This window comes from Propithecus coquereli, unplaced genomic scaffold, assembly GCF_000956105.1.
Source record: "Propithecus coquereli isolate 6110/MARCELLA unplaced genomic scaffold, Pcoq_1.0 Scaffold177, whole genome shotgun sequence".
Classification (NCBI taxonomy): domain Eukaryota; kingdom Metazoa; phylum Chordata; class Mammalia; order Primates; family Indriidae; genus Propithecus; species Propithecus coquereli.
The window spans coordinates 3,504,185-3,522,191 of NW_012142412.1; the positions used below are offsets into that span (position 1 = coordinate 3,504,185).

General features: G+C 41.9%; 1 protein-coding gene across 1 annotated transcript in view; it reads right to left on the minus strand.

The window, feature by feature from the left end:
• ITGB1 (integrin, beta 1 (fibronectin receptor, beta polypeptide, antigen CD29 includes MDF2, MSK12)) overlaps positions 1–17,352 on the minus strand; it is a 74,840-nt gene extending 57,488 nt beyond the window's left edge. The window contains exons 1-3 of the mRNA XM_012642180.1: positions 17,141–17,352; positions 1,334–1,400; positions 731–816 (exon numbers count right to left, since the gene is read on the minus strand). Coding sequence (XP_012497634.1) covers positions 731–816; positions 1,334–1,400 — 153 coding nt within the window. The 5' untranslated portion in view covers positions 17,141–17,352. The remainder of the gene's footprint in view (positions 1–730; positions 817–1,333; positions 1,401–17,140) is intronic.
• Positions 17,353–18,007: the final 655 nt, after the last annotated feature.

Here is an 18,007-nt window from a genome sequence, read left to right on the forward strand (position 1 = left end):
GACTCAGCCTCCCAGAGTGTTACGATTACAGGCGTGAGCCACCGCGACCGGCCCCTACCTCCTGTTTTGACTTACTCATTGAACATTCATTCATTCACTTACTCATTGAAGTAAGCTCTGTGGAAGGCACTATGTTCGGCAATGTATAGAGATGACAAAAGTGAATAAAATCCAAATCCTAACCTCAATTGGCTTAGGATACAAATCAATTCTATATTAGATTAACTCAAATACAATTAGGAGGGTAAATGTATACCACCCCCATCAAAAAAGGGGAAAAAAATCTAAAATGGTCAGATAAATGGCTAGGTTTTTTGGAAAGTTATCTAATAAAAATATAATACGTGCCACAAAGATGAGCTACACATACATATGTATTTTAAAACTGCCTAGTAGCCACACCAAAAAAAAGAAACAGAGGAAATTAATTTTAACACTTAAGCACATTTTTATACAAAGTATTATCATTGCAACATTATTAATAATTTTTTAAATACTAAGTCTTAGAAATCTGGTACATATTTGAGACTTAGAGTAATTCTCAATTTGTAGCACCCATACTTCAAGTGCTCAATAGCCACATGTGCCTAGTGGCTACTGTGTTAAACCACAGTTCTAGGCCATCCTGTATTACTCAATAAACAATGATTTATGTGAAAATTCACATCTATTACTTCCCAAGGGTACAGCCCTGAGCAACACTAAATGACTAGAGAGCAATCTTACTTACTGAATTCGTGCACCACCCACAATTTGGCCCTGCTTGTATACATTCTCCACATGATTTGGCATTTGCTTTTAAACATCTATTTTCATCTGTCAGGAAAAAGAAAGAACACTTTACTTGACATTTCAGAGAGAAATAATAAAAAATCAGGATCGTAATGACAAATAATGCAATATATATATATATACAAATATTAAACATAAACACTATGACTTAGTTACCAACTGAACTAAACCTGGCCCAAGGATGCCACGGCACTGGATCACCTTGGCACTGAAATTCACAGAGGGACACATTAATAGTTATCTTTCTTGTTTTCTATATCAAAGACTAGATCCTTTTCTTTAAAGCTGTAATTTCAAATTCTATCATTTTGAATAGTCATTGATGTCATGAGTTTTCCTATAACTGGGTAAAGAATTATTTCTTTATATTTGACATACATTGCCACACCCACAAGAATCTTCAGCAGAGCTTTCAGAAGGAGCAAACTTAGCAAACCTAAGGGAAAACTTAGGTTTTCTCAGGAATCTAACTGGTCAAAGAGCGATACAAAGTACTGAAATGAAAACACAACTAGGAAAACTGTTTTTTTTTTTTTTTTACCTGTTTGGCCGAACACATAGCAAATTGAACTGATCAGTCCAATCCAGAAAATTAGTTGTAAATTCATCTGAAATATAAAATATGCATCATTACATTAAGAAAATAAAGAGATAAAATAAGAAAATGCATCCAATAGAAAATGTTTCCCCCACCTTACCTTCTGTTGATTTTATAAACATGATGCCTCTCTAACTATTTCTCTCCACGCCCCCTTGCCCCCCTCTCCTCCCTAGCTGGTTACCTCACCTCATAAGTGAGGTCTTAAACAAACATTAAGTTGTTTTCTTAATGAAAACAACTACAGCACAGTTTAACTCCATGTAATTTTTTTCTTGGTAAATTTCCTTTAAAAAGAAAAAAGTTCATTGAATTGCATGTTAACACTGAGTATTTCTTTTAAAGACCTCCACCTTCAAGGGCGTACATTCCGGCTGCTACTCCCCTACCTCAGGCAGGGTGCTCTAAGTTGTGCTTGGAGCACCCCTGCGATATTTGAAGTCCTCTGTTCAGCGATGGCTTCCCAGAGAAAAGAGACAAGCAGAACGTGTATAGTCATCCACTTTACAATCGTGCTCAGACCAGCAAGTTCTGTTGTGCCTGAGCTTAACGGTTTTGCTTACACATCACTGTGACTGCAACAAAAGCTGAGTGTCATGCAAGTACGAAATGTCTAACGATTCTCCTTTTATGGCTTGCCTAAAAGGTTTAATGTGTAATAAATCCATACAGACCATATTCTAAGCAAGTCAATAATGTTATCAATTCCAAAGTTCTGACTAAAAAGACCTGGAACGTTAGGACTTCTGGGGAAGTGCATCGCCGTGATGAATGAAGCATCTGGCAGCTTCCACACCAGCGAACGGAGCATGTGCTCCATATATGGACTCGTACGTGTTTCTTTGGGCTACCGCACAGGATGTCGTAATGACCACTAGAATGCCTTTGGAATCTTCCAAAATATCATACAATTCAGAGAATCACCACTAAGATGGTTATTAGGTAACAGAAAATGTTTCCCAATATTCCGAGGCTATGTAGCTTTAAAATATCACTTTAAATGCTGCTGTCCTTCTCCTTCCATAAACCCGGACAAGCCAAAGATCAACCTTCCCAAACCCTCTGGAAGAACTCCAAACGCAGACGCAGGCAAAACAAGGCTTCAGTGTAGAGGAACAGCTGAGAGGAAGACGACAACAGCTGGAAACAACTTGCAGACAGATGTCAACTTCCCTGTGACCAGCAGGGCACTGGCAAGAGACAGAGAGGCCCTGTCACTGGCTGGTGATGTCCGTAAGGCCTGGCTGTCTCTCAGGTAAAGGGAAGGCAACAGAAGATGACAACAACTAAGAAAACCGAAGAGCTAAGAGGACAAGGAGGCTTAGAAGAGACCCCCGTGAGAAGCGGCTGCGAGGGAAGCAGGCCACAGAGAGCTGGAGGGGGAAGAAGTGACCCGGAAGACTCCATGGCCTCCCCCATCAGTCCCGACATCCCGGGAAGGTACTGGAAACCCCCAGGGCAGCACTTCTCCAAGCCACCCCACAGGCTGGCTGACCTGGACGCCCAGCCCAGGCCTAGAAACCAGTCTCTGTGGCGGGGCCCAGACTCCAGGTGCTTCTTCACTGCAGCTGAGAAAAGGTACCCTACCGCGTTTCCCACCCCTGGGTTCCACATAAGACGGCTCAATATGAGACACAACAGGGAAGGGTGCCTTTCAGATACTATCTTAATCCTAATCCTTGTCTCCACCTCATCAAGATCTCGAAGTAGTTGTCTACACTGGTCTCAGCTTCCTAACCACCTCCTCGCTCCTCAATCTAGCAGAGTCAGGCAGTGTTAACAACAGAGATATCTTTTGAGAAATGAGTCTTTAAGGGATTTTGCTCTTGTGTGAACATCCTAAAGTGTAACTTGCACAAATCTACATTTGTGTACACAAACCTACTGCATACCTACACTCTATGATTGGCCTCCTGCTCCTGGGCTGCAAACCCGCACAGCACGTTACTGTACTGAATACTGTAGGCAGCTGGAACACAATGGTGAGTATTTGTGTATCTAAACATAAGAAGGCACAGTAAAAAGTACCTAGTATAAAAGATTTAAAAATGGAACACCTGTACAGGACTCTTACTATGAATGGACTTGCAGGAGCGGAAGCTGCTCTGGGTGAGTGGTGAGTGAGTGCGGAGGCCAGGTCGTTCTGTGCACCGCTGTGTGCTTGATAACCACTGTACTGTACACTCAAGCTACACTAAATTCATTAAAAAAATTCTTTCTTCGATAATTAACCTTAGCTTACTACAACTTTTTAACTATAAACTTTTTTAAATTTGTTGACTCTTTTATAATAACACTTAGCTTAAAACACAAACACATTGGATGGCTGTACAAAAACATTTTCTTTCTTTTATTCTATGAGCTTTATTCTATTTTGAAAATTTTTATTATTTTCTTTCTTTTTAAATTTTTTTGTTAAAAACTAAGGCACAAACACACACATCAGCCTAGGCCTGCACAGGGTCAGGATCATCCATATCACTGTCTTCCACTGCACATCTTGTCCCACTGGAAAGTCTCCAGGGGCAATAACGTGCATGGAGCTGTCATCTCCTACGATAATAACACCTTCTTCTGGAATGTCTCCAGAAGGACCTGCCTAAGACCGTTTTACAGTTAAATTTTTTTTAAATAAGCAGGAGTACACTCTAAAATAATTAAAATACAGTAAATACATAAGCCAGTAACAGTCATTTATTATTATTATGTACTGCACGTAATTGTATGTGCTAGACTTTCACAGGACCTGCAGTACAGTAGGTTTACCCCCAACATCACAACATACTAGCAGTGCTGATGGTATGATGTTACCAAGTCACCAGGCAACAGGAATTTTTCAGCTCCAATATAATCTTATGGGACCACTGTCGTATATACAGGCCATTGTTGACCAAAACCGTCATTACACGGTGCATGACTGTATAATTGGTGTCCACTCCCTACCGTGCATGTGACGCTGTCCTTGCAGAAGACTCTTTCCAGGTCTTACCTAACTCTGTGCATGCATTCATTCGTAAGTTTCTTGACTGCCTACAATATGTACTTGAAGGAATACATCAGTTTAGTCCCCCAAAATTTACACGAAGCAACATTTAATACTATTCATCATTCTTTCTCAACACATTCTATTCCCTTGGTCTCTACTGGTTTCCTCCCTACCTTTCTAGAGGTTCTTCCTCAGGCGACTATGTTAGGTTTTGTACCATATCTGGAAATACAAAGGCCACTATCTCAGGGAACTTTCAGTTCAATTCAAAGACAAAAACACAAATAATGAAAACATGACATGATGAACAAGGACACAGTACACTGAGGACACTGAAATCTGTCCCTGCAAGTTCAGAGGCTTCATGAGATGGTGATGTTTTAGCTAGAATTGAAGACAAGTGGGAGATTTTCCAGGCAAAAGGTCTGCACGTGAATAGCCATGAAGTTCTGGGAAGAATTAGAATAACTTCTTCCTAAGTCTTATTTCTAAACATATACATATGGATGCCTCTCCCTACCCAACCCCAAATTGGAATTCTTTGTCTCACGTTTTCTCTCTTTATAGACAAAAGATTAGAAAAACTATTTATATGTTTTTGTTGTTATATCTTGTTGGTGGGATATGAGTGATTATTTTGTCTAATAATTTTCCATAAGTATAAATTATATTATTTTAAAATCTTAAAACATCATAAAGGCCAAAAAGAATCTTGAAGTACTTAAGTGTTTCTGCGACTTAAATTATGAGATGGAAATAACAGGAACCAAGGCCAGGCTGGCAGGAGGAGCTGGGCTCCAGACAGCCTTAAATGCCATCCATGCTAAAAGGGTTGAGATTCCATTCTATAAATACGAGGGAAACTGAAAAAATTTGGGCAGGATAGCAACATGACTACATATACAAGGCGGCAAATTGGTGGAGAAGAGGATGCGTGGCAAGACAGAAGAAGCTAGAGGACAAACACAGACTTTAGTGCAAAGATCCAAGTAAAAGGTGACAAACATTTAAATTCAGGGCATAGCAACAGGCAAGATGAATGATGAGGACGTAGCTAGGAGGGATCTGCAGTTTGCTTGGATAAGGAAAGGAGGGGGCAAGAAAGGAATATATAATAACCACCACTTTTAAATAAATAAGACATAGGAAGGAAATGGAGTTAGGGGAGAAAACGGTGAGTTTTGTTTTAGAAACGCAGAACGTGAAACACCTGTGTGCAGTCTAGGGCAGACAGCTACCGGGAAGCTAAGACATGAGTCTGGGTCTCAGGAGACATGTCAGGGTTAGGGACACAGACACAAGAGCTGTCACTATACAGGTGCTAACTGAAGTTACGAAAATGGATGAGACTGGGAAGAAAATGCTTAGGAAGACAGGAGAGCTGGGGGCAAACCTGAAGGGGTAAAGACACAGGAAAAATAATCTGACCGATGGAGCCAGGTTTCCTCGGAGCAAAGAGGGGTGGCATCTAGACCATGGGGGGGCTGTGTCACCCTGAACAGAGGCACAGCACCTTTTCTCTAAGGCAGAGCAGTGGGTAAAAAACTTAGAGTTCATTCACCCATGCAGATTTTTCTGATACAGGAAGCAAAGACAACTGCTGGGAGAAGAGGAAGGGCTAGGGATTGCAGAAAATCAGCAAGATGCAACAGGATCATAAAGCAATGCTGAGGGCCTGCAGGTACCTAATTTATAAAGGCACATGTGTAACACTCACTTCAATTGTAACTACTTGTTAATAACTGTCTTCCCTAATGGACTCTAGACTCCAAGAAAGCAGGCCCTTGGTGTGTCTTACTCATGACTATAGCGCCTAGAAGTGCTCGGCACAAAGTCAATGCTGAAAAATTTTTGCTGAGCTACATTAAAGTGCACGACATTTTTCTATGACATTACTCAGAAACTCGAGAAAGAAGAGGTTCTCAGAATTAGTTAATGTGCTTGCCCTCTCTTAATAGAAAAATAGTTCCTGTAGATACCCTAGGGATAACTTAATTTTCAATTCTTTTAAGTATATCTAAGCCAACTTAAAGACAGATGTAAAATGCCTCATGTGCATGGCTCACACATATTATGAAACCAAAATTAATTTACAAATCCAAACAGATATACTGAGACAATATTACTGGGTTAGAAAGCGGTCAACCAGCTAATCCAGCTGTTGGTTATTTATTAACACGAAAGCATAAATTTTAAAAAATTACTGTAGAAATGCTCAAATCTCTGAGAAAACCTCCCAGGGGTCCTCAGACTCCAGTTTGAGGCCACTGAATTGACCCACTGGTTTGCAGCGCAGGAGCAGGAAGAACAAGGGCGCAAAGAAATTGCAGTGCTGACAAAAAGTTACTAACAAAGAAGAGGAAAAAGTCAAAGGACCAGAGATCACAACAGATAGGTGAGAGAAGGGATCACATAAACGAGGAAGTAAGAAGAGCTGGAAAGTGACACAGCTGGGAGTTTAAAATTTCAGAGACAGGCAATCTTAGGAGAAAACCCGAAGTGAAGACACAGTACTAGGTCACTGCTTTAGCCAGAGCTCCGTCCCAAAGCAGAGCCAGGGACTAGAACTGGTATGCAGGCAGTTTATTTGGAAAGTGACCCCAGGAAAAGAGAGGTACTTTGAAGAGAGTGAGCCAAGAAAAAGAGAAAAAGCCAATACAAGGGTATTTTATTTATCGTACTGGGTGGGTGGCTGGGGGCTTGATTTTGCCAAAAACTTCTAAGAAGTACACAGAAAGCCTGTCCAGCAGGGGTCAACAGGGAGAAGTAAATTCATCAATGCCAGCCCCCCACAGATGACAGGCTGCCTCCTCCTAATACCCCCACACTTCCCAGTCTTCCCGGAACTGCAGTGCAGGTACCCAGAGGATGCTGCTTCACCAGGGAAGCCCCGGGCGGGGTGGGAGGGAGGCTAAAGTCTGAGGCACTTGAGACAAGATACGCTCAGCCAGCAGTGAGTCACAGAACTGTCCCCAGCAGCAGTGGCTGGAATCAAGGGGAGGCCAGAGGATGTGAGGACACAGGAGGTTTTGAATGCAGCCATCGAAGGCCACTGGAGCTGAAAGAGTTGAGAAAACTGCTAGACCAGGGTGTGAAAAGCATCGCCTGCAGAACCCTTGATGTCCCTAATGACAGCAAGAATTGGGGAGGAGGGACAGACAAAGCCAGGTGATTCACACACAGCCACATGTATGTACTAAAACAAATATAAATAATCGTTGTTTAAAAGGTTTTGTGTTTAAGGCATATGCAGCTCTTACTCACCTATTACAGATGTGTGTGGCTGACTTGCCTTATGAATCATCATCCTCTAGAAGTCACTTCATCATGCCCTCTGTATCTAGCACAATGTCTTAATATTTAATAAATAAACTAATGATAAAGATAACTGGAGATATTCTAAAGTATCAGAAAACAAAAAAGCAAGCTTTATGAGGGCAGGCAAACTGCTGTGTCCACCACCGTACAACAGAGCGGGGACTATTAAGCCAGAATGCCAGATTCATACTAACTAGGGTGGGTGACATTGGCAAATTAATCTGTCTCAGTTTCCTCATCTTTAAAATGAAGATGGCAGTATTTACCATATAGGGGCTTTGTGATGTTTAAATAGATACATATAAAACATTTAAAACAATGTCTGGTATATTGTAATTACTACCTAAGTGTTTCTTGTTATAATTATTAAACATAGCAGGACACCACCAAGAGGTTATATAACTTGCGTATGTGGAATCAAAAGTCGTACAGGTAGAACAGAAACCAGACCATGTGGATCCAGAGGCTATGACCTCACTTTGTGTTTCGTTAAACTATAATTTTTTGAAAGCCTACTTAATCGCTATTTTAAAAGAAAGAATATCCTTCCACTGTTAGAACTGACTCAGAGCACAGAAATGAAAGAGCTTATAATGTTCTGTGAGTTTACTTCTTGGGCATTCAAACTTAATGGAGGCCAACAGAAGTTATTTTAATTGTCACATCTCATAAGTATAGCCACAAGTTTTGTGTCCTGTTCCTATAAAAGCATTTAAGGGGTCATAATGCATTCCTTGAACAATAAATAATCTTCACCTCCCACAAATGATCTCATTTTAGTGCTTAACAAACCCAAATATGTGCAATTGTTTCCACTGTTAAAAACTGTGTATAATTATTTTAATCTTCACTGTAAACTCATATTTATTCACGAAGGTTAAGTGTGGTTTTATATCCCATTCAAACTTTTAAATACACTCGTTATTTATTAATGTTTCTAACAATGTTACAAATAATTCATTTGGCATTTCCTTTTATATTTACAGATGCAATCTTTAGAAAATGTACATGTACTAAAATTTGTAGAAATTAAATAATTACACCTTAGAAAACAATTACTTAAAAAAAATGTGGCAAGTTACTTTCATTTCAGACTTTTAAAATAAGGTGCCCAAACGCCAACTCATACAAAAAGAAGTAATTCAGGCCGGACGCGGTGGCTCACGCCTGTAATCCTAGCACTCTGGGAGGCCGAGGGGGGCGGATTGTTTGAGCTCAGGAGTTCGAAACCAGCCTGAGCAAGAGCAAGACCCCCGTCTCTACTAAAAATAGAAAGAAATTAATCGGACAACTAAAAATATATAGAAAAAAATAGCCGGGCATGGTGGCACATGCTTGTAGTCCCAGCTACTCGGGAGGCTGAGGCAGAAGGATCGCTTGAGCCCAGGAGTTTGAGGTTGCTGAGAGCTAGGCTGATGCCACGGCACTCACTCTAGCCCAGGCAAAAGAGTGAGACTCTGTCTCAAAAAAAAAAAAGAAGTAATTCACAAAAGATTTCCTCTTATAAAAAAAAATCTCTGTACAAGGGGCACAGTTTTATTCAATGCAATTAACTAAATTCAAGTGAATAGACATTTATTGCATGTCTATCATGTGGTAAACACGTAAGTGACAGAGCTGGGATATGAACCCAGGCATGATTCAAAAGTCACAGCTTTCAACATAATTAGGTTTCTAATAAGAAAAGTTAAAATTCTCTTTGTTCAAATGCTTCTCCTTATCTGTCATGGAGTTTTAAAATCTTTCACCTTGATCGTGGAAAAGATTCGGATACCTATACTGAGATACATCATAAATCTCTCTTCAAAACATAATAAAGTTGGATTCACCCCAAGTCTGTTCCACTATCGCTATTTTCTATATCTGCTTTTAAAGGGGAAAAACTTGGCCAAAAATAGATTTTAATATTTAAAAAAAAAAAAACATATTCCAGAAAAACAACATTACAGAGCCAAACTGAAAGACTGGGAATTAACATGAGGTTCTTCCCTCTCATCCCACATAGAGAGGAATAAAAAATGGGAAGAACATGAACGGAAGAAAGAGAAATCTTACTAAACTCTATACTATTTGAGAGTGAGATGCGGGGATGAATTCTTCCCATGGCAAGAGCACCTTTCCTCTTACAGGAAAAAATTAAAACTGAACATTTTTTTTCCTTCTGTCTGGCAGGAAGAGGTGTGGTGGTGACTATGGAGGTGTTTATGGCCCAAATAATAAGCTGGAATTAATGATGAACAAAACTTAGCAGAAAGGATAGAGAGGGATAAAAATAAATAAGAGGGGACAGGAAAGAGAAGAGGCCATGAAAGATGTAACATCTCCCCTACCGTGGTAAATACATCAGAAGTCTGAACTAGAAAATCTTCTAAAATTCACTACTCCCACCCAGAAGAAAAAAGACTTTTTAAGAAGCATTAACCCCTTCTCACCCAATGATAATGTTAGCCCGAGGCTAATAAGCTCCAACAACAGAGGTTTGGCTGCTCCAGAGCTATAGGCTCACAAAACGATTTGAATCTGAGAACAGCTCACATTAGGGCTGGATACTTTAGCTAGGAAGCAACAGACAGAAGATAAAATTCATCACTAGGGACTACTCTACCCACCTTCTCCAGGAAAATGAGCACATGGAAGATCAATCTTCACCACCACTCAGTCCACAAGTGCAGGGAAAGACAGGGATACACTGCGTGTTGGCAAATAGCCTAAAAGATAAACATTTTGGGGGTGGGGAAGGTGAAGGCTGGGAACTTAACACCTAGGAAAGATGTCCATAGGATGGAAAGTGAAAGGAAGTGAAGAATCTTTGAAAATAAGAGAACATCTAAATGGACTCATATGCTCTTCAAGGAATTCGGAACATCTCAAATAGATGTTATTTTATAGTGACCAAAAAACAGTAAGACCACAAAACTAGTGGAAAAGTACACAGAGATAAGGAGGGAAATTCAGGTTGGAACCCTCAACAGAACTCATGAACTCAAGGAACAGAACCAACAAAACAGTAAGAGCAGACTTGAGAAAAATCACACAGAATTCAAAATAATAATTCAAACCAATTAGAAATGTAACAATAGCAAATGGTGACCCAATAAATAGACAACTAGTATACTACCACCACCTCCCCCCCCAAAAAAGGATGGCCTTATGTGAGAATGGGGGGAAAAATGAATTAAGCATCAAATTCAAATGGGGGGGTTGGGGCACAAAATAAACTCAAAGACTGCAGAAGGATGGGCTGATGCAACATGAGCACCAAGAACTGCCTGAACTTAATTCTTCCCAGCTTCTTCCACTCACAAGGTAAGACATTACCTAGTAACTGACTTTTTTTTTTCAAACCAGCCTAGTAAACTGTTCCTTCTTTACACTTTCTATGTCTGTAGATTTTTTTTTTTTTTTGCTTTTCCCCATGAAGGGGAAAGAAGAGTAAGTTAGCAACTGTTTTTTGGTTGAGAAAGTTTACTTTGGGGCAAGTTTACAGAGACATTAATAACTGTGAATGGAAGTAGCAACAAAGTTAACCATCCTGATTAATGGTATCAACAAGCACTTGAAGGTAAGACTTGTTCCACATAATTCCAGTTAAGGAGAATTGTGAGTTATGTTCCAAACTGCATAATTCTATCCACGTTTTAAGTGGACCATTCCAAAATGCTTCCTTGATCAAACTAATTCTGACCACATCCTCTGTCGTATCTCCTCTCCAGCCTGTGGCGGAGTGGAGGAAGCACAATGCTGTGAATACAGTATTTTAAACATATGATAAACGTTTTAACACCAAACCAAACATACGGAGAAATCACTCAATTTCTCATTTCACTCATTAGTAAGCTGGAAATAATGTCTACCATAGAATTGTGGGAAGGATAAAATATTATCATGAATGTGAAAGCTTTTATCAACAAATATCTTTATAGTGACGTACAGCTCATATTTAATAATTCACTTGATCTTGCTCTCAAACTCATTCACTGGTCAAGCCATCTAAAATAAGAACCTGGGTGACTATTTAATGAATGTTTCTCAATCTTTTTAACCCATGTTTCTTTAATAAGCATAAATCTTATTCCTTATTGTACTTTTTGCTTTTAAATTCCAAATTTGAACAACTTATTGTACTTTTTGTAACATTTTCCTAATATTATAATATTAAGAGTGCTTTTTTCAAACAACCTCCTCCTCCAATAATCAAATATGACCCCACTACCACCCCTCTAATAAACACTAAAATCATATGAAATAAATCATACATAAACCATAAAACAGTATTGGATGTAGAAGAACTAATAAATTACTATTCCTAATATCATAAAAAATACGAAAGCTTAAGTTATTTACATATTCATTCAACAAACATATTCACTGAAATGTGACTTCCATACTTCAAATGGTATGTACCCAATTTTCTATGTAAATATTTTCCTCATCACTCTACTGAAACTATACTGCCTCAACAAAACAGAATGCTAATTTTTCTTGTACCTTTCTGACTTTTTTTTGGCTCTCAATGGTCTTCAGCTGTTCAGCAATCACAATAAACAGAATTAACTACTCCTTTCTTTACGGTCTCAAAACATATTCTTGACAATACCTAGCATAGCAGATAACAAACCTTCAGTTATGTTTAATAATACAGTGTTATTTTTATTCAAAATTCTATTATAACTAATTGCTTTCATGCCTGTGTCCCTCACCAGACTAGAAAGGGCAAGAATCCAAGCCTTCATATATATGCTTCATAAATATATATGTTATATACATCTTTTAATAGCTAACAAAGTGGTCAAGTACTATTTGCAAAATTAGGCTGGACTGTGCCTTCTAACTACACTGTCCTTTGAGTATGTCACCCATCTGTCATCCAATCTTTGCTCACACCATTCCAAGCTCAGGCCCCATCTCCTCCACAAAGTCTTCCAAAACCACTTAAGCCAATGCTGATCTTTTTACTATTAGAGAATATTAGCTGGTACAGTATATAGTATAAAATGTCCTGTGGTTTTTGTTACATTTTCCTGAACTGAACACAATTTGTCCCCACTAGTCAATACACTCAACATCACGGACCACACCAATTTCTTGATTTACACCCACTGAGCCGAGCATTTTTCAGGTAATTGGTACTCAACGTATGGATGGATGAAGATGCAATGTACATCTGAGCTACGCCCTGATGAAGAGCTGACCGCGGTGGGTGTGGCTGGCCAGTGTTGGCAGGTATTTGCAAAGGGGTAATGTGGTGCCACGCCTCCCCCTCTGGTGACCGTACAAGAAAGCAGCTGCTAGTGGCAAAAAGAGAAGAACTGCACAGTGCAGTGCATAGACCAGGCAGCAGCTACCTTCCGACTCAGAATGATGCATCGAGGGGACACATAGAGACCACTTTAAAGTGCAGATATACTTAGGAAACCAAAGCCCTGGAAGGGGCCATATTCTGACAAAAGTCACACAGAACTTCAGTGGCAGAGCCTGCACCGAACCTAGGTTCCCACCTCCCAATCGAGAAGCCTTTACTACAAACTGCTCCTCCAATAATGTACCTGAAAATAAATTACCACAGAGGGATGTGAACTATTAAATCTTTCTGACTTTACCTCAAACATGTCAATCACTGGAAAAACCCTCAAATACCCAAGACACTCACTAAAACATCACTTAAAAGAATTACAAGTTCAGAGAAGAAAGTGGGGAAGGGCAATGCTTTTCTAGATTCCTCTTCCTCCACCCACCCTTGACTTTTAAGTATTCCCAGGTTCTCTCTCTGGCTCCTTTTTCACTCTAAACTCTTCTTTGGCATTTTTTATCTGCAGCCTACAGCTTCTTCAACTAGCGCTTAGAGACTAAGAATTCCCAAATCTAAATCTCCCAACCAGACTTCATTTTAGCTCCCACTCTGTGTATTCAACTGCACTCTAGACATCTCTACAATGTCCCACAGTCACCTTAAAAAAACCTCGACATTACAAAGTCATCTTGTCCCCTCCCTCCAGCCAACCAGCACCACCCCCCCTTGTGGTCGCACCGCCTACCTTGGTGAACAGTGCCGCCTGGCCATAAACCTGTGTCAACCGGGCTCTCTTTCATTTCTCTCACCTCAGACACCAAGTCTTATCAATTCTCTCTCCTAAACACGGTCGGTTCTAGTACCTCCACCCAAATCATCCTCTAAATAGGGGTCTCCAAAGTTTTTTGATTACTCACCTTCATCACAAAGGAGCTTTTGGCATGCATGTACCCAAAATATATGCATGTTTACTTATAAATTAAAATACAGGTATACATCTATGGCAATATAGTAAGATATTATACATCATAATGAAAAGTTTAAAGTGATGAGATTTAAATATATATATGTAACAAAATAGTAAGCCTAAAATTTTGTTCTTACACTCCAATAAGTCATTTTATACATCGCTGGGGGCCAAGAACACATGCTGTGGAGAATTTGTATAAAGAGATTGGTCCTATAAGAAACATATACATGATGCATATGTGTAATATGTGTATTTATATATGTATTTGACACAGTTTCTTTTCTCATACATACACATATTTGATGATGAGGTGATTTACACATGCTTAAGCATATTGCTAAACGTAGTCAACCCTATCTTGTAAAGCCACAAACCAAAAATAAAATTTAAAGTTAGCTGACTTCTAAATACCCACATTATTTTATAAATAAAAGTCCACTGTCTTATAAATATCCATTTTTAAAACAATGAGAAGTTTACAAAGTAGAGTTTGGCTCCTTTTGCACACAGCTGAAAAAGATGAACATTTTTTTCACCTACCTATGAAATATTCTAAGGCTGCAATATTATGAGTTCTACGGCCTGCACCTCCTTTAACCTACGAACATATGGTAATATTCTATTAGTTTCCTACAGCTATAGGTGAAGCTACTATTTTAGGATTCAGAAGATTAATGTACTCTCCCCTAAGATTCAGAAGATTAATGTACTCTCTTAACCTCCCTACTCTGTGACTCAAAAAAAACTCCCAGAACATATAACCTAAGTCAGAATAAACACTGCTAATACAGTAATTCAGATGTTTACATATTTACACAATATAATGCTCCAGGATTCCACATACAACCTTACACATCCTAACTCTCCATGTAGAGTGGGGAAAACTCTTATGAAAACTAGCAGAACATTAAACTGTTTACTTTTCATTATTACAAAGTGACCAGATGTACCCAATGTCATTCCTAGAGTTAGGAATTTATCAATGTAGAACTACATTTTCATTCAGTGATGGTAATTTAGGGCAGATTTAACTTACACTGGCCAGAAAGTTAAGAAAACTGCCTCATTGTTAAAGTTACTAAATCCAGTGATTTTCAAAATCGTTAATTCAATATTTTTCATGTACAGAATGTTGATCAAAAAATACCCTTAATATAGACTTCACATTCTTTAAAAAATAAAAAACAATATCATAAATACTTAAAATTGTAGGTCTGTGAAGTCAACATAGGTAAGTTAAACTGGGGTTTATTCGCTTTCTGTCTACGGAAGCATTAACCATACTCCTTTTAAGTAGCATTCTAATAGAAAATCTCCATTTCATACTGAATTTTTGGATAAGTAAAACAATTTTCTCCCCAAATGCATGTAATCAAAATATCAATGTTTTCTACTTATCATTTCATCATCTTCAGTGTAATATTGATCAATGAACCAAAATTATTCAAAACTATGAGAATTATAATGGGACTCTTAAGGAAGGCCTCTCCCCTCTAGGCCTTGATGTCCACATATGTGGAATACGTAACTTCTGACTAAAACTCCTTAATCATTTCCCAAAGTGGTCTATTATACAAAGTATTGTAAAGGGATATGCAGTAGAAGAAAGCTGTCTAATCAAAACTCATCTCACATGAGTTATTTTTGTACCATCAAAACAACAATAAAAAAATAACTAACAACCTAAATAACTACCCACCTAAATATCGATGTGGAATGCTGGCTCAAAGAAACCTTACTAATAACGTTCCCAATTACATTCTGAGCTCTCTAAAAATCTTTTTACCATACCAAGGAAGGAAGGAAAAGGAGTCAATATTTATTGAGCATCTACTCTAAGCCAGGAGTTTTGCATTTTACATTTGATTTTCACAACTAGACCGCAGCTAGGAAGGTTACTTGTGGCCCCAAACATGGGCTCTGGAGCCAGACCCCATGGGTTCTCCAGGGTCTCCTGGATGACGACCACAGGCGAATACCTGTACCTGTTTTTCCATTTGTAAACTGAGGATAAAAACAATGCCTACCTCATTAGATCAGCTCCAGAATTAAATGAGATAATACATGCAAAATGCCTAGAGCTAAGAATGACTCTCCCTGTCGTTGTAATAATAATCATAATATTTTTTATTAGCATAGGTATTCTTGTTCCTATTTTCTAGATGAGGAAAGGGAGGATTAGAGAGTACAATTTCCTAATGATCAGACCAATGAGTGCTAGGTTTTGACTCCAAAGCACAAACTGGATGAAATAAAAATTGCTTAGGCATCAGATATGAGGATTCTCATAAATCCAACTTAGTAAGAAGCATAAGAAATGACACGCAGCAAAGCGATGTCGGGCGCAGGCCAGGCTCTAACCCTCGCGGGGGTCTGACGCTGGGCGGGTCATGACCTTTGCCCCCGTCCCGGGGCGCCCGCGCCGGGACCGCGGCTGTACCCGCGAGCAGCCTGGGCTCGCGAGCACTGCTGAGGGAAAGCACGGCCACGCTGCGCCTCCTCTGCCCGGCGGCTCTGCGAGGCCAACTTCTGCTCCGGCCCTGCTCAGCTCCCCCGCGCGGGGGCCGACGGCCGCGCTCGCCTTCTGGACGTCGAAGGACGAGCGACTGAGCCCGCGGGCGCTGATGGCCAGGCTAGGCGCTGCTCAAAGAAAAGGCAGCCAGCGACGGAAGGAGGGACAAAGGGCCAGAAACCGTCTGGGAGCGTTTAAAATCCTCAGACGTCGAGTCCTCCGGAAGCCTGGAGCCGCTCCCTCAGCCGCACACACCGGACCCGGCGTGGACAAGCGGGCGCAGGTCTGACACGTTACCTCGGCGCTCAGGCCACAAGACAGGTCAGGGTCGTTAGAAACGGCAGGTGTCTGGGTGGCCGGTCGGGGACCCCGGTTCTCCACACGCGCCCCCCGCCCCCGCGCCCCGACGTGACAGCGCCCAGGCGGCGACTCTCCCGGGGCCGCCCGCGCCGGAGGAGGGGGGAGCGGGGGCCGGAGGAAGGTCTGAGGGAGAAGCGGGGCGGGCGGCCGCCAGCGCTACTTCCCCGCGGCCCGGGGGCTGGAATCCCGCCCCGCCCCCACCCGCCGGGCGGCCCAGTCCCGCCGCAACGCCCGGCACAAAGGGCCCGGCCCGGCGGCGCACCGGAGCCCGGAGGCCGCGGCCCGCTCCCCGCCGGAGGCCCGCCGACCCTTACCTTCTCCGGGCGGCGTCCGGCCCCGGCGCTCGGCTCGGGCCTGCTGCTCCGCGGCTCCCGCTCGGCCTCTCCCGCGGGCTGGCGCGGCCTCCCGGGTCTCGGGCGCGGCGGGCGGCGGCGGCTCCTCCTCCTCAGGGGCGGGAGGAGGAGACTCGGCCGCCCTCTGCCACCTCCCGGCAGGAAACGACCCCGCGGCACCGCCTCCTCCGCGCGGCCGACCCTGCTCCCGAGCCTGCCGCCGCCGCCCTCTCCCTCCGGAAACGCATTCCTCCTGGCCGCGTCAGCCCGGCCCGAGGCGAGGAGGAGGAGGAGGAGGAGGAGGAGGAGGAGGCGGCGGCGGCAGGAAGAACGCGGCCCGGGACAAAGGAGCCGGCCAGGGCGGGAGCGGGCCTGGGGGAACCGCAGAGGGCGGGGAAAGGGACTTCCCCAAGGCCTTCGCGGCGCCTCAGTTTCCCCTTCTGCTAAGGGACGGAGGTGTCGGGCTGTGCACCGGTGCCCCGCACCGCCCTGGACTCTCTTCTTGGGCCTGTCCTAAGCTCTGCTTCCCCAAAGCCGCACGGCTGAGCGACCGTCCCGTTTGCCCCGTGCTGTCCCGGGTTGAGCCCTGAAAGTCCCAAGGCAAATCGGGATGGTTAGTCACCCACCCTGCGGGGCTTCGTGGGGCCAAACCAACGTAGTCCTTTTGGAAGGGAATTAGCTAAAACTGGTGGTGCTTTTCTGGAGTGATAGTGTGCGCTTGACGTGTGTCTGTGAGAAAGGTGAAGGAAGGAGACAAGTGGCTTGAAAGATGGGGGTGGGGAACGTTTTAGAAAAACTGGTGAGTTGGAGGCGCTGCTTTTGATAGATTTATTTAAGGGTCTGTTTATG